The following is a 22,791-nucleotide window of genomic DNA, read 5'->3' on the forward strand; positions in this document are numbered from 1 at the left end:
TGATGGGCAGGAAGAGTGATGGGCAGGATGCGTGATGGGCAGGATGCGTGATGGGCAGGAAGTGTGATGGGCAGGAAGAGTGATGGGCAGGAAGCATGATGGGCAGGAAGCATGATGGGCAGGAAGCGTGATGGGCAGGAAGAGTGATGGGCAGGAAGCGTGATGGGCAGGAAGCGTGATGGGCAGGAAGCGTGATGGGCAGGAAGCGTGATGGGCAGGAAGCGTGATGGGCAGGAAGCGTGATGGGCAGGAAGCGTGATGGGCAGGAAGCGTGATGGGCAGGAAGCGTGATGGGCAGGAAGCGTGATGGGCAGGAAGCGTGATGGGCAGGAAGCGTGATGGGCAGGAAGCGTGATGGGCAGGAAGCGTGATGGGCAGGAAGCGTGATGGGCAGGAAGCGTGATGGGCAGGAAGCGTGATGGGCAGGAAGCGTGATGGGCAGGAAGCGTGATGGGCAGGAAGCGTGATGGGCAGGAAGCGTGATGGGCAGGAAGCGTGATGGGCAGGAAGCGTGATGGGCAGGAAGCGTGATGGGCAGGAAGCGTGATGGGCAGGAAGCGTGATGGGCAGGAAGCGTGATGGGCAGGAAGCGTGATGGGCAGGAAGCGTGATGGGCAGGAAGCGTGATGGGCAGGAAGCGTGATGGGCAGGAAGCGTGATGGGCAGGAAGAGGGATGGGCAGGAAGCGTGATGGGCAGGAAGAGTGATGGGCAGGAACCAATGGCAGGCACGTGGTGCGAGCGGTTGTTAAGACTCCGCCAGCACTCCCTTCTGAGTGTCCCCCACATGCCACACACAACAGCGGTGGGAACCCTGACTCACTCCTGACAGTGCCCAAGGCAGCCAGGCCTTCCCAGCTCCTCCCTCCTAGGGCGTGGACCTTGACTAGCTCCTGCTGCCTTGCCCATGGCAGGTGGGCCATGCATGTTTCTCACCAGAACGCCATGCGGGTGAGAAGCACCTCTTGGATGCGGGTGAGAAGCGCCTCTTGGCTTCTCCTGGGCGGCGCAGTGCCAAGCGGGGCTCTGTTTGGTCCCCAGGAGACCAGTCACCAGGCCCAGTGTGGAGACAGGACCGGAGGAGGAGGCTGGGCCCCGGAAGAGCCAGTCCTGGGCTGTCCGGGAGAGGAGGAAGGAAAGGCCTTGGAGGAAGGCGGCCAGCCCGCCTGCTCCTCAGGAGGATGCTGCGCGCTGAGATCACTGCTGGGGCCACTGACCTCGAGGATGGTCCAAGGACAAGGCCCCCAGACCTCGCCAGGTTGGGAAGGCAAGCTGTCCTTTGATGGAAGAGCGCCCCCATATGGATAAGACTGTGAGCCTCAGGGGAAGGCAGGTGGCGAGAGCAACCAAAGAACTTGTCTGCACACATGCATGACCCTTGGACAGGGACAGGTGTGCTGAAGGCCTGGGGCGGTGGGGCGGCTAGAAGGGGCACAGTGGGGTGAGGGAGGGGACAACTGTAATGCCTTCAACAATGAAGAGTTTTAAAAAGAGTAAAAACAGAGTGCTTGCTGTAAACCAGAGCCATCTCGTCGCGCCTCCTCAGCTCCCTGAGCAGCCCTGCGAGCAGAGGAGGAAACTGGCTCCACAGAAGGAAGCCAAACAGGCGGCCAAGTCACAGGAGTGGCCAGCCTGGAGCCAGACCAGCCCTCAGCCCTCCCAACGCGGCCGAGGCAGCCTGGCGCCTCCGGGCCTGTAGAGGCCGAGGACACTGCATGGCAGCTGCCCTGCGTCTCAGACACGATTCGAGGGAACCGGCCTTGTTCCTTACAGACATGGTCATGTGACAGGTACTAGCTTCTTCCTGACCTTTTGTACATCCTTTCACCTTTTCCATAGAAGTTTTTTAAAATAAGGTAAAATAACATAAATGGAATAACGGGAATAAATATAATAATGAAAAATAAATGTTTTCTAATACAACTTTCCACAACAACTTATTACTGCTTCCAAATTATGACAAATTTCAAACATTGCTGGGAATTAGTCAGGCATTTATCATTCAGTGTGCCCAGCGTGGGGCACAGGTAAGGGGGCACAGGTAAGGGGGCAGTGTTGGTGCCTAGCATGGGGCACAGGTAAGGGGGCACAGGTAAGGGGGCAGTGTGGCATAGGCTGTTGCTTGCATTTGGAGTCATTCATACCTAAGTTCAAATCCTGCCTCTGCCCTGATTAAGTTACACTGAAGAGCCATCGCGTCTCTGAGCTGCCTCATGCCTGCAAGTGGGAGAGCACAAGGTGAAGGACCCAGGGACTCAGTACCCCAACCCACCGCTCCCGCAGCCCCAGGCGATCACATCCCCTGCAGCAGCCTGGATCCCTCCTCCTGTTTGAAACGGTTCCTTCCTTCACGTGGCTTCCAGGACCCCACCTGCATCAGCAATATCAGTGTTCCGACTGAGCGAAAAGGATCTAAGAACTTGAACTAAAAGCAGATGGTCAAAAAGGACAACATAGCTAGACCCAAGTATGAAAGGCCATCAAGAATCATACTTTAGCCTGGCTGGCGTGGCTCAGTGATTGAGCGTCGACCTATGAACCAGGAGGTCATGGTTTGATTCCTGGTCAGGACACATGGCCCGGGAGTGGGCTTGATCCCCAGTGCAGGGTGGGCAGGAGGAAGCCAATCAATGTTTCTCATCATTGATGTTTCTATCTTTCTCTCCCTCTCCCTTTCTCTCTGAAATCAATAAAAATATATTTTTAAAAAAGAAACGTACTTTAAACATAAAGAAACAAATCAGTTAAAAGTGTTAATCGAATCTGTAAGGGCTGCAGTAATATCAGATAAAGTGCGTTTCAGAGAAAAAAGTTGCTTCATAATGATAACAGGTTGATTAATCAACTGGACATAAAATCCTAAACAGTTATGCCTCTTAGAACAAAGCCTAAAAATATGTTAAACAGCAACTGGTAAAACTGCAAGGAGAGCGAGGCAGTCACACTAAAGTGGGATATTTGATACCTCTCCCTCAATAACTGAGGACGAGTAGACGGAAACCACCAAGGATGTGGAAGACACACACAACACCATCAGCTACATTGCCTGGCTGCATTCACAGGGCAACCACAGACTTTCAAATGCACGGGAACACTGGTCACGAACGACCACACGCTGGACTGCAAATAAGCCTCAGAGATTTAACAGGCGTCAAAGAGCAGAAACTGTTCTCTAACTACAACGGAGCTAATTAAACAGCAGCGAGAGAAAAGCCCCAAATGTCTGAAAACTAAGTAACACACCTCGGAGCAGCCACGGGTCAAAGAAGAAATCAAAGGTAATACAGAAAGTGCTTTGAACTGAATAGCAATGAATACACACATATCAAAATTTGGGGGACGCCATTAAATCACTTAAGTGAAATGTGTAGCGTAAATCCATGATCTCAGCTCCCCCCAAGGAAGATGCAGATACAGAAGGCAACTAAGCACAGGCAGATGCTTGGCATCAGTCGGGAAATGAAGTCGCAAGCACCGCAGCGCCAGACACACCACTCCGGTGGCCGGTCTGAGCCCATCACCCCGGGACGGGAGAAGGCGCGAAGCCACGGGACTTCTCAGAGAACTTGAAAGTGTCTTAAAAAGTCAAACATGTATCTACCATCTGACCCGGCAATTCCACGCGTAAATATGCACCCCGAAATGAAAGCAGGTATTCACACAAAGACTTTCACAGGAATGTTCACAGCAGCCTTTTTTGTAATCATCAAAAATCTAGACCAGCCTTAGTCGGTTTGGCTCAGTGGATAGAGTGTCAGCCTGTGGACTGAAGGGTCCCATGTTCGATTCTGGTCAGGGCACATGCCCAAGTTGCAGGTTCGATTCCCAGTGTGGGGAGTGCAGGAGGCAGCTGATCAATGATACTCTCTCATCATTACTGTTTCTATCTCTCTCTGCCTCTCCCTTTCTCTCTGAAGTCAATAAAAATGGAGGAATCCTTCAGGAGGTGGGCATATGATGATGGAGGAGGAAGAGGAGGAGGAAGAGGAGGAGGAAGAGGAGGAGGAGGAGGAGGAATCCTTCAGGGGGTGGGCATGTGGTGATGGAGGAGGACGAGAAGGAAGAGGAAGAGGAGGAGGAGGAGGAGGAATCCTTCAGGGGGTGGGCATGTGGTGATGGAGGAGGAGGAGGAGGAATCCTTCAGGGGGTGGGCATGTGGTGATGGAGGAGGAGGAGGAGGAGAAGGAGGAGGAATCCTTCAGGGGGTGGGCATGTGGTGATGGAGGAGGAGGAGGAGGAATCCTTCAGGGGGTGGGCATGTGGTGATGGAGGAGGAGGAGGAGGAGTCCTTCAGGGGGTGGGCATGTGGTGATGGAGGAGGAGGAGGAGGAGAAGGAGGAGGAATCCTTCAGGGGGTGGGCATGTGGTGATGGAGGAGGAGGAGGAGGAATCCTTCAGGGGGTGGGCATGTGGTGATGGAGGAGGAGGAGGAGGAGTCCTTCAGGGGGTGGGCATGTGGTGATGGAGGAGGAGGAGGAGGAGGAGGAGGAATCCTTCAGGGGGTGGGCATGTGGTGATGGAGGAGGAGGAGGAGGAGGAGGCAGAGGAGGAGGAGGAGGAATCCTTCAGGGGGTGGGCATCTGATGATGGAGGAAGAGGAAGAGGAGGAGGAGGAGGAGGAAGAGGAATCCTTCAGGGGTTGGGCATGTGGTGATGGAGGAGGAGGAGGAGGAATCCTTCAGGGGGTGGGCAGCTGATGATGGAGGAAGAGGAAGTGGAGGAGGAGGAGGAGGAGGAGGAAGAGGAGAAGGAGGAGGAATCCTTCAGGGGGTGGGCAGCTGATGATGGAGGAAGAGGAAGTGGAGGAGGAGGAGGAGGAGGAGGAAGAGGAGAAGGAGGAGGAATCCTTCAGGGGGTGGGCAGCTGATGATGGAGGAAGAGGAAGTGGAGGAGGAGGAGGAGGAGGAGGAAGAGGAGAAGGAGGAGGAATCCTTCAGGGGGTGGGCATGTGGTGATGGAGGAGGAGGAGGAGGAAGAGGGGGAGGAGGAGGAGGAGGAAGAGAAAGAGGAGGAGGAGGAGAAGGAGGAGGAATCCTTTAGGGGGTGGGCATGTGGTGATGGAGGAGGAGGAGGAGGCGGAGGAGGAGGAGGGGGAATCCTTCAGGGGTGGGCATGTGGTGATGGAGGAGGAGGAGGAGGAGGAGGAGGAATCCTTCAGGGGGTGGGCAGCTGCTGATGGAGGAAGAGGAAGTGGAGGAGGAGGAGGAGGAGGAGGAATCCTTCAGGGGGTGGGCATGTGGTGATGGAGGAGGAGGAGGAGGAGAAGGAGGAGGAATCCTTCAGGGGGTGGGCATGTGGTGATGGAGGAGGAGGAGGAGGAGAAGGAGGAGGAATCCTTCAGGGGGTGGGCATGTGGTGATGGAGGAGGAGGAGGAGGAGAAGGAGGAGGAATCCTTCAGGGGGTGGGCATGTGGTGATGGAGGAGGAGGAGGAGGAGAAGGAGGAGGAATCCTTCAGGGGGTGGGCATGTGGTGATGGAGGAGGAGGAGGAGGAGAAGGAGGAGGAATCCTTCAGGGGGTGGGCATGTGGTGATGGAGGAGGAGGAGGAGGAGAAGGAGGAGGAATCCTTCAGGGGGTGGGCATGTGGTGATGGAGGAGGAGGAGGAGGAATCCTTCAGGGGGTGGGCATGTGGTGATGGAGGAGGAGGAGGAGGAGGAGGAAGAGAAGGGGGAGGAGGAGGGGGAGGGAGTGGGGGATCCTTCAGGAGAGCTGGCATGTGGTTACACCCTCTCCTCTGCAGCATCTGCCCGGGAGGAGGCCAGGGCGTGATTACTGAAGTGGCTGCCAAGCCACAGAGGAACCTGGTGTCGCCATGCCTTCCAGGGCCAAACCAGTGGGACAGCCAGTCAGTGGGGAGACTTCCCATTCACCGCCTTTAAATGTTAAAATCATCCGGCCCCACTAGCTGGTTGAGAATGTGCACACTCCCACACCTGTACTCACATGTGCACACTCACTCACACTCACAAACATACTTATGCATACACATGTATCCATACACACTCGCACACACATTCTACATACATGTACTAGTATGCTCACACAGTCAGGTGACACCCACACCTGCAACCTCCTGCAGGAAACGCAGCCTCTGTCCCTTCTCATTCTTTTGTCCCCCTCCCCTGCCCCCCATTCTCTAGCCTACCCTAGTAGTCTCTCCAGCCTCCCTCACCCTCACGGAACACCTGATACAACTTCTCTGTGACACTCGGCTTCTCTGTGGCCTCAAGTGCAGACGCGTTCCCTGGTTCCCACCTGCTCCAGACCATCCTGGCAGGTCCTGGCAGGTCTCCGACCTCCTGTGTGGGCGCAGTGGAGCCTGGAATCCACTGCAGCACCCCAAGTCAGAACTGGACATGAAAAGCTCAGCCCCACTTTCCCCAAGGGCGGGAGGCTCAGTGAAGGCACGCCCTCCCCTTTCTGGGCTCCTACCTCATTGACGAAGACCCAGTGGCTGTCCTTGGAAGCCAGGTTGGTCTCCACGGCCTGCAGAGAGAAAGGAAAGCCACATGAACAGAAGCAGCCGGAAGCTGCAGGCATCAGGATGACCGTTAAGACAGGGGTGGTAAACATGGTTCTCACGGAGTTTTCCCCACATGCTGTCCCCTGGGGTCAGCTCTGGCGGCCTTGGCTCCGCGGCATCTGAATGCAGATGTCTGAGTTCCAGCTGCCCCAGAGCCCGCGTGCCAGCCATCCTGCAGGCATCTCAGAGCCCAGGCCGGCACCCCTCCCCCGGAGAGTGCCCACCAACACTTCTCTGCAGGGGCACGGGGGGAGGAGTGTCCCCTCGGTCCAGGCCAGGTGAGAGGGTGGGAAGTCTGGAGGGGGTTTGTGGCAGTGGGTCCAGCTGTGCTGAGTGACACCTGGGAAGATGGTGCTCACCACTGGGGCGCCCAGCCGCCTTCAGTGCTCAGGACCCATAGAACTGGCTCTTTCTCTCCTGGGCAGTGCCCCACCCCTCCCGTTCTCTCTCTACCCCATAGCGCTCGCCATTTCTGTGCTCGAAGAGTTACCGGTATTTATTTTTGGTGTCTATCTCCTCCACCAGGTGGGGGTCTCCATGAGGTCAGGGGCCATGTCTATTCTGGTCACAGTATGTTCTAGAAACTTACAACATAACCAGCACATAGTAGGTGTTCAATAAATGTTGAAGGCGTGAATGAACTGTTGGTGGGCAGAGCAGAGAGGAGCCTGTCACGTACATTGTCTCTCAGATATCTCTGAGTTCCTTTTGGGAAAAAGCAGGGAGAACGGACAGTTTGCAAGCCTGTGCTATTAAGTCCTTCCACCTGCATGGCCACATACTCGCTTAGTGCCCAGCCCTGGCAGAGTGCTATCAAATCCTAGTCCTCTCTTATTTTCATTTTTTTGTATTTTTGCAATGTAATGTTTACCCTTTTAGTTGAAAAATACAGAAAAGTATTTTTAAAAATGTGCCAAAGTAGTAAAACGCCCCATTGTCCCTCCAATTTCCCCCCCTCGAGGTCATTTTAAGTGTTTCCATCCAGAAGTGTCTGGTCACACCTGCAAGCACACACATCAGACAGCTGTCTTTACTAACACAGTGTCATTGAACACACACCAGGCGACATCTGTCACTCCTGACTTATCGGTGTATCAGGAATGGCCTTCCTGGTCAGGACCGAGATCTGAGTCCTCTCAGCAGATGAGCACACAGGTGACCCCGCGCGTGAGGCCCCGGCCTCAGCACTGTCACTGCATCAGCAAGGACGCATTTTTTGGCTGACAGCAGCACGTGGAGACCGCGCCTGGGGGCCTAGCCCGCCCTCGCCACCACGTCCCCACAGATGGAATCACGGCACAAAACAGCAGGGTCGGCACAGGCTCTCCAGGGCCATCGGGTGGAGACACAGACCCTTCTCCAGACACGGACAGAGCGCCAGCCCACGGACAGCCCAGCCCACGGACAGAGCGCCAGCCCATGGACAGCCCAGCCCACGGACAGAGTGCCAGCCCACAGACACAGAACCAGCCCACGGACAGAGCACCAGCCCACGGACAGCCGAGCCCACGGAAAGAGTGCAAGGCAACAGACACAGAACCAGCCCACAGACAGAGCCCAAGCCCATGGACAGAGCGCCAGGCCACGACAGAGCTCCAGCCCACAAACAGCCCAGTCCACGGACAGAGTGCCAACCCACGGAGAGAGCACCAGCCTACAGACAGAGTGCCAGCCCACCGACAGAGCTCCAACCCACAGACATCTCCAGCCCACGGACAGAGCGCCAACCCATAGACAGAGCGCCAACCCACGGACAGAGCCTCCAGCCCACGGACAGAGCGCCAACCCATGGACAGAGCTCCAGCCCATGGACAGAGCGCCAGCCCACAGACAGAGCTCCAACCCACAGACAGCTCCAGCCCACGGACAGAGCACCAACCCACGGACAGAGCTCCAACCCACAGACATCTCCAGCCCACGGACAGAGCGCCAACCCATGGACAGAGCTCCAGCCCATGGACAGAGCGCCAGCCCACAGACAGAGCTCCAACCCACAGACAGCTCCAGCCCACGGACAGAGCACCAACCCACGGACAGAGCTCCAACCCACAGACATCTCCAGCCCACGGACAGAGCGCCAACCCATGGACAGAGCTCCAGCCCATGGACAGAGCGCCAGCCCACAGACAGAGCTCCAACCCACAGACAGCTCCAGCCCACGGACAGAGCACCAACCCACGGACAGAGCTCCAACCCACAGACATCTCCAGCCCACGGACAGAGCGCCAACCCATGGACAGAGCTCCAGCCCATGGACAGAGCGCCAGCCCACAGACAGAGCTCCAACCCACAGACAGCTCCAGCCCACGGACAGAGCACCAACCCACGGACAGAGCTCCAACCCACAGACATCTCCAGCCCACGGACAGAGCGCCAACCCATGGACAGAGCTCCAGCCCATGGACAGAGCGCCAGCCCACAGACAGAGCTCCAACCCACAGACAGCTCCAGCCCACGGACAGAGCACCAACCCACGGACAGAGCTCCAACCCACAGACATCTCCAGCCCACGGACAGAGCGCCAACCCATGGACAGAGCTCCAGCCCATGGACAGAGCGCCAGCCCACAGACAGAGCTCCAACCCACAGACAGCTCCAGCCCACGGACAGAGCACCAACCCACGGACAGAGCTCCAACCCACAGACATCTCCAGCCCACGGACAGAGCGCCAACCCATGGACAGAGCTCCAGCCCATGGACAGAGCGCCAGCCCACAGACAGAGCTCCAACCCACAGACAGCTCCAGCCCACGGACAGAGCACCAACCCACGGACAGAGCTCCAACCCACAGACATCTCCAGCCCACGGACAGAGCGCCAACCCATGGACAGAGCTCCAGCCCATGGACAGAGCGCCAGCCCACAGACAGAGCTCCAACCCACAGACAGCTCCAGCCCACGGACAGAGCACCAACCCACGGACAGAGCTCCAACCCACAGACATCTCCAGCCCACGGACAGAGCGCCAACCCATGGACAGAGCTCCAGCCCATGGACAGAGCGCCAGCCCACAGACAGAGCTCCAACCCACAGACAGCTCCAGCCCACGGACAGAGCACCAACCCACGGACAGAGCTCCAACCCACAGACATCTCCAGCCCACGGACAGAGCGCCAACCCATGGACAGAGCTCCAGCCCATGGACAGAGCGCCAGCCCACAGACAGAGCTCCAACCCACAGACAGCTCCAGCCCACGGACAGAGCACCAACCCACGGACAGAGCTCCAACCCACAGACATCTCCAGCCCACGGACAGAGCGCCAACCCATGGACAGAGCTCCAGCCCATGGACAGAGCGCCAGCCCACAGACAGAGCTCCAACCCACAGACAGCTCCAGCCCACGGACAGAGCACCAGCCCACGGACAGAGCGCCAACCCACGGACAGAGCACCAGCCCACGGACAGAGTGCCAACCTACGGACAGAGCTCCAGCCCATGGACAGAGCGCCAGCCCACAGACAGAGCTCCAACCCACAGACATCTCCAGCCCACGGACAGAGCACCAACCCACGGACAGAGCTCCATCCCACGGACAGAGCGCCAACCCACAGACAGAGCACCAGCCCACGGACAGAGCACCAGCCCACGGACAGAGCATCAGCCCACGGACAGAGCGCCATCCCACAGACAGAGCTCCAGCCCACGGACAGAGCTCCAGCCCACGGACAGAGCTCCAACCTACAGATATCTCCAGCCCACGGACAGAGCACCAGCCCACGGGCAGAGTGCCAACCCATGGACAGAGCTCCAGCCCACAGACAGAGTGCCAACCCACGGACAGAGCTCTAGCCCAGAGACAGAGCGCCAACCCATGGACAGAGCTCCAGCCCACGGACAGAGCGCCAACCCACGGACAGAGCACCAGCCCAGGGACAGAGAGCCAACCCAGGGACAGAGCTCCAGCCCACGGACAGAGCGCCAGCCCACAGACAGAGCACCAGCCCACAGACAGAGCGCCAGCCCACAGACAGAGCACCAGCCCACGGACAGAGCTCCAGCTCACGGACAATGCCACTGTCAGCACATGTACCAGCCTCTGAGCCTGGACACTGTCAGCACATGTACCAGCCTCTGGCCCGGCCTGTTCCCTGGTGATGGGAAGAAAAGATCTTTGCTTTCAAGGCTGAGAAAACACCATCACTAGCAGCTTTGCCCGCCACCCCAGGTTAACCTCTTCTCATCGCCTGGGACCACTACTGCACTTGCATTTCTTAAGTGGGAGCCTGTGTCGCTTCCTCTTGGCCTAAAGGAATAGTCAATGGAGGGGAAACCCTGCACCTGGAGGCCTTCCAGCCACATTGCTGAGCATTTATTTTACCACGTGCAAAGGCCGATTATTTGATTATTTCTGTGTCCATTGTTGGCAGCTTATCGAGGCACCTTATCTAGGAGCATACGATAATGAAAGCTTGTGGGCAATTAGCATCTTTTTAAGCCCAACCCTAACCCTTCAGAACTTTTCCCTGGGAGCCCAGGGCCTGTACTTTCCCAGTGACAGACATGGAGTAAGTCTAAGACCTGCTTCCCCTTTGCACAACATGCCTTTTAAGAAGGCCTGCTTCTGTGCAGCATCTGCCTCCGTGCAGCCTCAGCCTCCATGCCGCGTGTGAAGGGAGTGCAACCCTCATCCGCACTCCTGTTTGCAAGGCAGGGGAGTGGCTGTGGTGGATTTGAGAAGCAAAAGCAACCATCACGGGGCCTGAGTGTCAGAAGTTATGCCAGAACCACGAGGAAGCTGTGGTTATCACGGAACCATCTCAGGTACTCGGAGCTCCCAGGGCCTGCCTGCTTGGGAAAAGAACCCGCGATTCTAGTCCAGCTACTGCTGTTCACTCGGCCTTCCCTCCAGAACCTCTTGGGGTGTTGCTCTCACAGGAAAACTGCCCAATGTTCCCCCGATTCTGTGGCTCCTGCTTCGGGGACATCGTACTCCTGGACCCCATGGGGCTCCCTGGATTCTCTGTGGGTCTCTTTTCCAAACTGTCTCCCAGGCCTTTCCCGGGAGACAGCCCCTGACCATGTGAGTTGTGGTTCCCACCTCACCCAGTGCCCTGCTGAGCTCCCTGGAAGCCCTCACCCCTGGGCGGCAGGAGACACGGCCATCTGAGCACGTGCATCCGCGGGTGGTAGGAGGTGGTCGCTTGAGGGTGGTGGAGCCAGGCAACCATTCCCAGCCACACAGGTTCCAGCGGACGGTGTGGCAGTTTTTCACCTGCAGACTCCCAACCCTCCTCTGGGGAATGCAAACAAGGCTCTCTGCTGAGGGGCATCTGAGCCTGCCACCTGGGAGTCCAGGGAAGGTGGGGTGAGGGCTGGCCATCGCCTGCCCTGAGCAGGTCCAGCCCAGACCCTGAGCTCAGCCCTCTGCACACAACGCCCACTCGTGCTCACAGCAGCCACTGATCAGAGCCTGCAGACCGGAGACCTGCCCAACGCCGCCAGCCAGCCAGTGCAAGCGGGCAGCTCGCTGAGGCCCTCGGGGGCGAGGCCCACATGCGCCAGGGCGTCGGCCAACAGGACTGAGAGAAGACACTGGCCCCCTGAGCATGACTGAGAGGCCACGGCTGGGGTGCTGAGGTCTTGGAGAACAAGGAGGAAAAATGTTGCAAACTCGTTGGAAAGAGAAGAGAGAGGAAGAATCCATTTTCTTTAAAATCCATAGTATAAACTGGCTCATGGCCTTTGAGATGGCCTCTCTCCAAGTTCAAAGCCCTGTGCAGTGGGGGCCCAGAGCTGACCTGGCCAGCAGCTCAGTTTTTGCCCAAAGCCCTTTGGTCCCAAGAGCAAAGCCATGTCACCCCAAATTCAGCTTCCAGGAGGGGCAGAAGCAGAAGCCAAATACATGTATGCTTTGTCTTAGGGGTGTGGCCCACCTGCCACTCCCTGTCCCGGGAGCCCACCCACGGAATAGCAGCGCTGGGTGAGAACCTGGGAGCACGGGGCTTCAGGCTCGGCACCGGGAGTGGACAAAGCAGTGGCACAACTCTCCACCAACACGCCGAGAGCCTGCTCGCCACCCGGCCCACCAGACCCCGAACGAGAAGGCTCATGGAGTCTCAGCCGCTCCGCACTCACTGGCGCAGGCGTGGTGCTTATTGACTGTTCTCTGGGAGGGGCTGGCTGTAGGGCACGTCCCAATTAGCACCATGCAGGGCCCAGGGAAAGGGCCACCGGACTCATCTTTGAGCTGGAAAGGGACCCACCCCACAGGCCACTGAGGAATTTGCAGCATCTAGAGAAAGAGCGAGGCATGAGGGAGGCCCGAGAGAGAGAGACAGAAGCCCTGACTCGCCTACCTGGAGAATTCATGGGATTAAACAGTCAAAGAAGCAGGTGTCATACTCAGGAAAACCCACGAGCAGGTGGGACGCAAACAGCAGGACTCACCCACTCACTGAGCGAGCTTGTCCAGCTCCTGCACGGTGCCGGGCTACGCACACAGCTGGGCGTGGGGACCAGGCGGTCCTGGGCCCTGTCCTGGAGTGGATCCAGCCTACGGGAGAGAGAGCCCCCCACAGAGAGAAAGTGCTACTGCCCAGAGGGGGAGGCAGAGGCGGTGGGCTCAGCAACGCAGGTGCAGGCACCGGTGGTCCTGGCGAGGAGCCGTGGGGGCGTGCTAGCAGTGGGGCAGCAGCCATGGAGACCAAGGGCAGAGGCTGGGCAATGGTGGATGAGTAGCATCGTGTGAATAAGGATTTGGTTCTAAAGTTATCAGATGAGGCAAAAATCAATTATAATCTAAATTAACCATGAAGATTCTTATTATTATAAGAAGTGGATAAAGGATGGCCCGGACAACGTAGCTGGTGTAAGGAGCCTGTGTCCCCCGTCTGATCTCCATACATCAGTGTTTCTCTGTGGCCTCAGAAGTCCGTTTTCTTCCCTGAGTGTAGTGGATCGAGTAAGTCAGCCCCCCCTCGCCAGCCCTCAGAGGTCTGGATCCCGTGGGTCCTGTCAGATCACTGTTCAGTCAGACGTCGGACCAGCCCACTTCGGGGCCTCTTCCTGCCTCGCCGGGGAAGGTGGGAAGCATGGTCACATCTGCCTTCCAGAGAGCAGGCTTGCGGTGGGCTGCCTGAGACCACCTGCTCTTCCCCGCGGGTTCTCTCGCGGTGCCAGCCTCGCCGTGCCCGCTGGTGTTGAGGCAGACGCGGCACTGCCCGGCCCAGTGCCCATCAGCGGGAGGTCCGTGCTCATGCGCAGGGTCCCCCCACCGGCCACGTCGGGGCTCAGAACCCAGAGGGAGGATCAGCAGCTGAGGCGTGAGTGACAGCCCGAAGACTCCGGCCCAAGGTGGGGGCCAGCGCTGAGCAGTGGCGCCCCTTCTCCCCGGTGCACGGAGCTCCCGGGCTGCGTTGTATGGGATAGAAGAGGCAGGGGAGTTGCCAACAGTTCCCTTTTTTTAAAACAGAAGCCAACTGTGTGCAAAACGAGCGAGGTGCACGGCATTGCAACCCGCCCGCGGAAGCACAGAGGCCTGCACTGAGGCTTCTCGGGACACTGCGGCTGCCCTGCGGCCCCTCCAAATTCTTAGGTGGTGGACCCAGCCCTGACCCCTCATAATGTGACTGCGCTGGAGTGACTGAGTTCAAATGAGGCCCTCGGGTGGGCTTGCTCCAAGGTGACTGTCGTTCCAAATCCACGAGACACCAGATGTCCCCAGAGAACACGGGGACCAGCGAGAGGCCACCACCTACAAGCCGAGGAGACAGGCCTCAAACAGGCCAGCAGCGCCCCACCTGGACCCTGGGCTCCCGCCTCAGCGACACCACACTCCTCCGGGTTTCAGCACCGCCTGCGGCGGCCGGGCCTTCGGAGGGAAGCCTGGCGCTCAGCCCAGGGAATGCTAGCGGTTCTGGCAGAACAGGAGGCCGGCCACGCAGCCGGCCATGCACCGCCTTACTCCCTGCCGTGAAGAGACACAAAGCCCACGAACAGAAGCGTCTCCTGCCACAGCAGCCGCCGCCTTTGGCTGTCCCGTGTTTCCAAGCACATCTCCCTGAATAGTGTCTGTCCAAGGAGACGCTGTCTCCCAGGACCCTGCGTTCACGCGGGGCAGGGCGGCTGGACGGCCGGGGCCTCGGCCCTGGAGGAGGTCGGGTGGGCAGAGCACGGTCGGACCTGGGACTCACGCACGGATTGGCCACCGGACGAGAATCTCGCAAGTGGAGTTTAGGAAACCAACAAGCAGGCAGTTTCGATGGTTCAGAAGGTGGTGAGGCGGTCCAGGGAAGGGACAGTCACCGGGCCGGAGGGGGAAAGTCTGGAATGTGTGGAAAAGACCGTGGTGGGAAGTGGCCGGGGTCGGGGGGGACTGGTGACAGTGGCGCCCAAGGCTCAGGTGGGCCAGGCCAGGTGAGGGAGACGAGGGGTTCCAGCACAACCTCCGGTGCCGCAGGAATGTGGAGGGGAAAGTCTTAAAAGTTTGGGAGAGAGGAGTCATCATGGGAAGAAGTAGGGATAACGCAAGGGCTGACCTGAGGTCAAAGGTGAAGGTGCACACAGCAAAGGGCAGATCCCACAGCATCAAGTCAGCCCGGAGGCCCATCCTGCCTTGCTCCACACACAGACACACACAGGCAGGACCAGCCCGGGGAGGCGGGGAGGCAGAAAGCCCGGACGGATGGCAGGACAGCCTGCTCCACCCACCTCTGCACCACTACTGCTCCTGGTGCAGGCCACTCACACAGCCAGGACACACAGCTCGCCGCTGCCCGCTTTCAACCCCCAAGCTTTCTGCATGATTAGTTACACACACACACACACACACACACACACACACACACACACGCCCGCGTGCACCCTTCCTTCCCTCCTGACCTGTGTGGCTCACAGGTTTCTAAGCCCAACGGGAAGACTTGACATTTTCCTTGTGAGCTCCGCGTGTGGCATCTGCCCACTGCCCCGCCCCTGCTCAGAGGCGTTGGAGCCCCTCCCTGCCTGGCAACGCTTTCCTCTTCACCTCGGGTTTACTGGGGGGCTGCCAGGCCAGCCCCACGGACCGGCCAAGGGGACACTGCGTGTGAAGGAGACCGGGCCTCGTCCTCGCTTTCTCTGTCTCATTGAGCCCCTCTGGGTCTCATGGTCTCCATCCTTGTCTGAGACAAGACTGATGCTTGGTCTCCATACAGCCTGAGGTGCCGTGGTGAGGGGAACCCACTGGTTTGGAACAGAGGGGAAGGCGCTCCACCTGCAGTGAGAGCCAGGTAGGATTGTGGCCATCCCACACCAGAAGGTCCTTGATTTGTGGAGACCCTACGGTGTGTATCTGGCCAGATGTAAGAAGGGGCAGCACAGGACCCAGCTGAGCACAGGGGTTTCCCTGACTCTGGAGAGAATGAGCACAGTCTCTCTGCAGGCAGTTCCAGCAACCAGGGCAGCTGTGCAGCTCATGATAATGTCGTATCCAGGCTCTGCCTGGGAGTAACCTTGACCTTGTCCCCTACATCCGGTTCTGCAGCCTCCCACCCACCTCTGTGAGTTGCCCAATATTACCTGGCTAAGTTCCTTTTATTTCTTATTAACTACTAGAGGCTCCATGCACAAAATTTGTGCACTCGGGAGGGTCCCTCAGCCCGGCCTGCGCCCTCTCACAGTCTGGGACCTCTCGGGGGATGACCACCTGCTGGCTTAGGCCCGCTTCCTGGGGTATTGGGCCTAAGGTGGCAGTCAGACATCCTTCTGGCAGCCCGGGAGCCCTCAGGGGATGTCCACTTGCCAGCGGGGAGCAGGCCTAGCTGCAGTCAGACATCTTTAGCGCTGCTGAGGAGGCGGGAGAGGCTCCCACCACCACCACTGTACTGGCAGCGCTGATAGCTGTTTGCAGGCTGGCCAACCCCCCCCAGCAGGGACCCTTACCCTATGAGGGTGTGGCCAGCCTGGGTGAGGGGCTGATAGCTGTTTGCAGGCTGGCCAACCCCCCCCAGCAGGGACCCTTACCCTATGAGGGTGTGGCCAGCCTGGGTGAGGGGCTGATAGCTGTTTGCAGGCTGGCCAACCCCCCCCAGCAGGGACCCTTACCCTATGAGGGTGTGGCCAGCCTGGGTGAGGGGCTGATAGCTGTTTGCAGGCTGGCCAACCCCCCCCAGCAGGGACCCTTACCCTATGAGGGTGTGGCCAGCCTGGGTGAGGGGCTGATAGCTGTTTGCAGGCTGGCCAACCCCCCCCAGCAGGGACCCTTACCCTATGAGGGTGTGGCCAGCCTGGGTGAGGGGCTGATAGCTGTTTGCAGGCTGGCCAAGGCCTTCAGTGGGGACACTCACTCCATAAGGGTGTGGCCATCTTAGGTGAGGGGCTGATGGCTGTTTGCAGGTTGGCCACAGCCCCTTCAGGGTGGGGGTCCCCCCTGGGGTGCCTGGCCAGTCTGGGTGAGGGGCTGATGGCTGTTTGCAGGCTGGCCACAGCCCCCAGCCACTCAAGCTCCCAGTGGAGGACGGCTGGAAGCAGGTACCTGGGATTTATTTAGCTTCTATAATTGAAACTTTATTGCCTTTTGCAGAGGCCACAGCCGGCCAGGCAGGCGGGAAGCTTGGCTTCCTCCATCGCTGGGGCAACCAAGCCTCCTGCTTGCTCCAGCTCTGTGTTTGCCGGCCACCATCTTGATTGGGTTAATTTGCATATAGTCTCTCTGATTGGCGGATGGGCATGGCTTGGGCGTAGCGAAGTTATGGTCAATTAGCATCTCTGTCTTTTATTAGTGTAGATGTTTCAAAACTTTTTACAAGCAACAGAACAAATAATATTTGTTTTTAAATTTGAATATCAAACACTGGCAAGACCAATGTGATGAATAAGAACAATCAATCTTTAAGGGAGAATAAACAGTAATTTGACAATCATAAACCATAGTTTACAAACCTATTACTTTAAACTAAATTGCAGCTTAAAATCAAGTGGTATTACAGGGTGTCTGCTGACAAGGGCAGTCCTGGGCTATTCTGCCTCCACAGGGAACACTTACAACTCTGCCAGCTGTTTCCTCCACGTTTACTTCCCAAACACATGTTCACGCACTGACCTTGCTTGATCGATGGTAGACATCAGCATTATCAATTATCTTTCTGGGACGGTAATGAGGACCTAAATCTCTCAGACAAGCCCTCATCCTTTCATTTCCCTTCACAATATTCCCAACCTAGGTGTATCACAATTTTTAAATTTATTATGAAAATACTAAGCCAACTAGTAGACAATGACTATGTTATTTTCTTGCTTATGTAATTTGCTTTTCTTGTGCTGACCTGTATTTACTTATACCAGTTCCATAATGTATTTGTACAAATGCTCAGCCACATAAAATAGTCTGTTTCCTTCGCCCTGGGGCCGCTTCTCAGAGCCTCCCCCAACCCCCAGGGAAGGGCCAGGCTGCCAGGACCCTCCCTACTGCTCTGCTGCTGGAGCCCCTAGGCCCGTTGCTGTTTACTTGAGTCATTTTCTTTTTATTTTTATTTTTCGGAAGCCCATGCCAAGAAAAGGTGTATGGTGTGTACATTTCTGAGCCTCTGCATGTGTGAGTTGCTTTAATTTGCTGTCACGGTGACTGTTTTACTCAGTACAGGCAGGGTGATGCGTGTACTAGCCCTTCCACAGGAGTCACGTTTCTCCAGGACCACCAGCACCCAGTGTGCGCTTGCGCGTCCTAACGCCATGCTGACTGCTAGTCCTTGTGTTTCACCTGCCAGCCTCCTCCTCCAGGCCCTCTTCCTCCTCTCCTTCCTCTCCCCTCCGCTCTCCCCGCTGCTCTGAAACTTGGCATTGAAGTGCCTTGATCTGGGTGCTCTTCTCATTTATTTTGGAGAAGAGCTAAGGGGCTAGTAGGATGGTCTAGTCTGGAGACACATGTCCTTCGGTTCCAAGACATTTTGTTGTTTATTTCTTTGATATTTGCCTTTTCTTCATTTTTGTTCTGTTCTCTCTCTAGATGTGATTAGAAGAATATTGAACACCCTACATTGGCCATTCATTTTCATCAACTTCCTCATCCATTTTATACCTCTTTCCTATTTGTTTTACTTTTCTCAACTTTATTTTCTAATACTTCAGTTGGATTTTTTACATTTTAGTTACTGCTTCTTTATATTCTGTTGCTGTTTGTGCTCTCTGTCTTTTTCCTGTCATCCTGCTCGTGGCTTCTGGACGCAATTTTTAAATCTCCTTTAAGATGCACAGTGATAGGCCTTGATGTTTTCTTCTGCTCCCTAAACAGACCTTGACTCCTTTTTAATATTTGTTTTGCACTCTTTCGTATGAGTTTCCTCAAATGCGTAATGATCCTTAGTTTTCCGTTTATATTTCTTTATTTACTTATTTTAACCCTCACCTGAGAATATGTTATTATTGATTTAGAGAGGGAGAAAGGGAGAAACAGAGAGAGAGAGAGAGAGAGAGAGAGAGAGAGAGAGAGAGAGAGAAACATTGATGTGAGAGAGGACATGCCCCAACCTGGGACTGAACTCACAACCTAGGTATGTGCCCTGACCGGGAATCAAACCTGCAACCTTTTGGTGTACGGGTCGACACTGCAACCAACTGAGCATCCTTTCATATTTAAAGTGAGACCCTGGCCAGCATTGCTCAGTGGTTAGAGCGTCGACCCACACACCCAAGGGTCACAGAGTCGATTCCCAGTCAAGGGCATGTACCTGGGTTACACGTTGGATGCCCTGCCCTGGTCTGGGCACATGCAGGTGGCAACCAATCAATGTGTCTCTTTCACATCGATGTCTCTCTCTCGGTGTCTCTCTTCCCTCCGTTCCTCCCTTCCACTCTCTCTAAAAAATAAAAAGAAAGAAATCAATGGAAAAACTATCCTTGGGTGAGGGTTAACAACAACAACAAAGTGAGGTGTTCAAAAGCTGCTGTGGGCACGGTGGCCTGTGGGCGGGTGGGCTGGCATCCTGGCCTATGAGGAAGGCCCTCTCCTCCACAGCATCAGCCCAGGAGCTGCCAGGCCTCAGAGAACATTCCTCATGTCCTGCCTGAGGGTGGGCTCCAGCTGTGGCCCTCTGGGAGCAGGACAGGAAGAGGAAGCAAAGTCCCGCTACCACATGCACGTCGCTGCCTAGTTCCTCCTGGCTCCTGCCCGGCTCATCCCACCCCGGGGGCTCTCCGAGCAGGCAGAACCGGCTCTTCCCGACAGCCTACCATCATCAGGCACCAGGTGAAACCTCCTTGCTCTGCTGAGCAATCGTTCCTCCTCCACCCACTTGCTGTTTCTCAAAGCCCAGCCCCAGCTCACCTCCTGCCATCTCCTCCGGGGACTCTCTGACCTTGTGGATTTATAACATTTACCTTTACTGTCATTTAGAATAGTTTAGGGCAAAGAGGAAAAATGAGGGCAACCCATCGGAATTGTCTAATCAATCAGAAGTCAATAAATTTCCTTGTGTTCAAACCAACTGAGCAGGTTTTCATTGTTGCAACTGAGCATACCGATTGGTACCAGGACCCTGGAGGAGGGCACGGCAGGGCGCCCGTGGCCTGTGCCAGGGCTGATGGGAAAGGGCAAGTCAGAGGGAAAACTAGAAATGAGAGGAGGAGTATTTGTCTGCACCGAGCCTGAAAGCGAGCTGAGACCCAAACTCCGGCACTTCTTAAACAATTTCTTTCCTCCTCACTGTGGGAGGGGAGGCTGCCTGCAGGACTTGAGGGGGAGGGAGGGGCTCCCCTCTGTTTTAAGCTGCAGCCCTGCAGGCTGTTTGGGCGGCGTGTTCTTCAGGAGATCAAGCAACTGAACAGGTAGGACTTCACAGAGAATCCGTGATCAAGGCCACAGCGCACACTGGCGGCGGCGCACACTGGGTGTGTCACTAGAGGGCAAGATGCCAGACGCTTCCCCACAGCCTCACCCACAGCCCTGAGACAGGCACACTCCAGGCCACACGCCAGAGAGGAGCAGCCTCCGTGGCTCAATCGGCATGGCATCCTCGGAGGCACGTGGGGCCTGTTCAAAGCAGAGTTCAAACGCACCGGCTCACTTTGGTCAACGCGCCCTCTAGAAGGATGCAGGGCTTGAGAATCTACCGCACACAGCGGGGGCTCCCTCCCCATCCGTCCCGGCCGCGGGTCAGGGCCCGTCCTCACTGAGGTGCGAGCGCAGTCCGGGCCACGGGGCGAGACTGGGTTCTGTGGGGAGCAGTGGGGTGGTTCTGATGGGCGAGGCATCCAGAGGGGCCTCTGACAGGAGTGAGAGCGGCTGGGAGACGGGAAGGGCCCCTGGAGGGGCTGGGTGGAGGGGAGGTGGTTTGGGTAAACTTAGAGGGAAAAGGTCATTAAAATCCCAGGTGGGAAGAGTGAGGACGAGCAAAACTGTGAAGGCAAAACACGTCCCTCTGCCCTTGACAGTGCCAGTGGGTGAGTAGGCAAGTCGCCTGCTGATGCCCCACACAGTGGCTGGAGAGCTCAGAGCCAGACACCCCCGGCACAGGTATGATGAAAAGCACTTCATTTTTTCCTGATCCTAGTCTTGTGAAATGCCTGCGTGCCTTTTAAAGTCAGGAATGCAGGCAGCATGAACTGGGCAGTGGGGCTTGTCTGGGCCTGGTGTCCGCCAGCTGTTGGTGGCTGGCACGGCGGCTGGGGCTAGGGCTGGGGCCAGGCCTGGGCCAGGCAGGCTGCCTCTCTGCTGGGAGGGCCCGGGGACCAGGCCTGTGCTGGAGGCTCCTGTAAGTCCAGGACCAGGTGGGGAGTGTGGTTCCTGCCCACGGTACGTCCTGGGGGCCTTGACAGGGACACAGCTGCCTTGGAACTTCACAGCCTCCAGAATCTTCCCAAAGAGGAATTCGAATGTGAGCTCCTGTCCGGAGGGACAGCCAGGTGTGGAGTTCAGAGGAGAGAGTTCTGCACAGGCTGCTCCAGCGCCCCTGGCGGGGGAGCGCCCCCTGCGGGGGAGCGCACCGAGTCCCCAACAGCCAGCCCGTCAGGCGTACATCATCCCTATTAAGTAAGAGGCGGTTGAGGCAGGAGATGTCATATTCCCACCCCAGCTCACACAGGAAATAAGAAACAGCCCCAAAAGGATCCCAAGTTTGCTGAGGGCCAAAATCCCCTCAACTGCCTCCCAAGGGAAACTGAGGCAGGGCAAAGCTACTGAAGAAGGCTGGAAAGCCTCAGAGACAGAGCTCCGACCTGGAAATCACCAGCATCTGTCCACAAACACGCCCCGTGTCGCGGGACAGGGGGCGCGGAGAGGACGCACGCACTTCTCACTGGACAGAGGCGGCCCGGACGGTCCCTGTGTGCCTGAGAGCCTGGTGCAGGGGCTGCTTCTGAGTGACCAGCAGCGGCTGTGCACCAAGCCCAGCATGGACCACAGCTCAGCCCATCTGCCCACCAGCCCTGGGACATCAAAGACTCCGGCCATCACAGCCAGCTCCACACACAGCAGTATCTACGCAGCCGGACTGAGCTGACAGCCTTCCAGATATCAGCCCCAGCTCCCCGCAGCCCGCTGCAGCCGTTACTATTATAGCCCACAGCTCCGATGAGGAACAAGGCAGAGTGCGTCTTCCACATGTCGGGGTGGCCGAGCTAGACAGAGCTAGGGGCCCACACTTGAACCCAGCGACCCAGTCGCAAAGCCAGAGCCTCCCCACTCGGTAAGCTGCCTCTCCTATGCCGAGAACTGCCCTGGATTTTGGCAGACCTGATAAATATCCACAAATAAAATGCCTACTATGTGCCAAAGCCACTGTGTAAGCCGGAAATACAGACACAACTGGGGCCACGCCCACCTTTCAGGGTCTCAGCTCTAAAGGCAGACAGACCAGGTGGGAAGAGGTGGGCTCTGTGGCTGGTGCGCAGGGCATTAGGGCACGGCCCCCTGAAGAGCCAGGGAAGGTTTCTTAGAACAGACAATGCTGGAGCTACATCTTACAACCTAAGAAGCTACAGCAAGTCAGCCTAAGACACCTCCTTTAATTCTGCTACCATTTATGCCAGTGATGGCGAACCTATGACACACGTGTCAGAGGTGACACGCGAACTCATTTTGGGTGACACGCATCGACAGAGACAAAAAATTTCATAATTCAAATATTTGTCTCTCGCATTGGCCAGAGTTGGGCATCACTCGAGTAATATTACTCACGTTACTCATGATCAATAATTCTAAAACCGGATGTAAACATGTACATCGGTGTTGCGTAGCAAAGATACATAGTGAAAACATCCAAGATACATTGTTCCAATATTGACATTAATATAAAAAGGTTAAGAATTGCACTATAAAGAGATTAATCTTTACTCATGACATTTTATTTTTACTC

General features: G+C 56.7%; 1 protein-coding gene across 1 annotated transcript in view; it reads right to left on the reverse strand.

The window, feature by feature from the left end:
• The window catches only part of GRID1 (glutamate receptor, ionotropic, delta 1), a 625,808-nt gene that overhangs the window by 238,895 nt on the left and 364,122 nt on the right, over window positions 1–22,791 (reverse strand). Inside the window, exon 6 of the mRNA XM_005871153.1 lies at window positions 6,434–6,487. Within this exon, the coding sequence (XP_005871215.1) occupies window positions 6,434–6,487 (54 nt within the window). The remainder of the gene's footprint in view (window positions 1–6,433; window positions 6,488–22,791) is intronic.

Source organism: Myotis brandtii, unplaced genomic scaffold, assembly GCF_000412655.1.
Source record: "Myotis brandtii unplaced genomic scaffold, ASM41265v1 scaffold33, whole genome shotgun sequence".
NCBI lineage: Eukaryota > Metazoa > Chordata > Mammalia > Chiroptera > Vespertilionidae > Myotis > Myotis brandtii.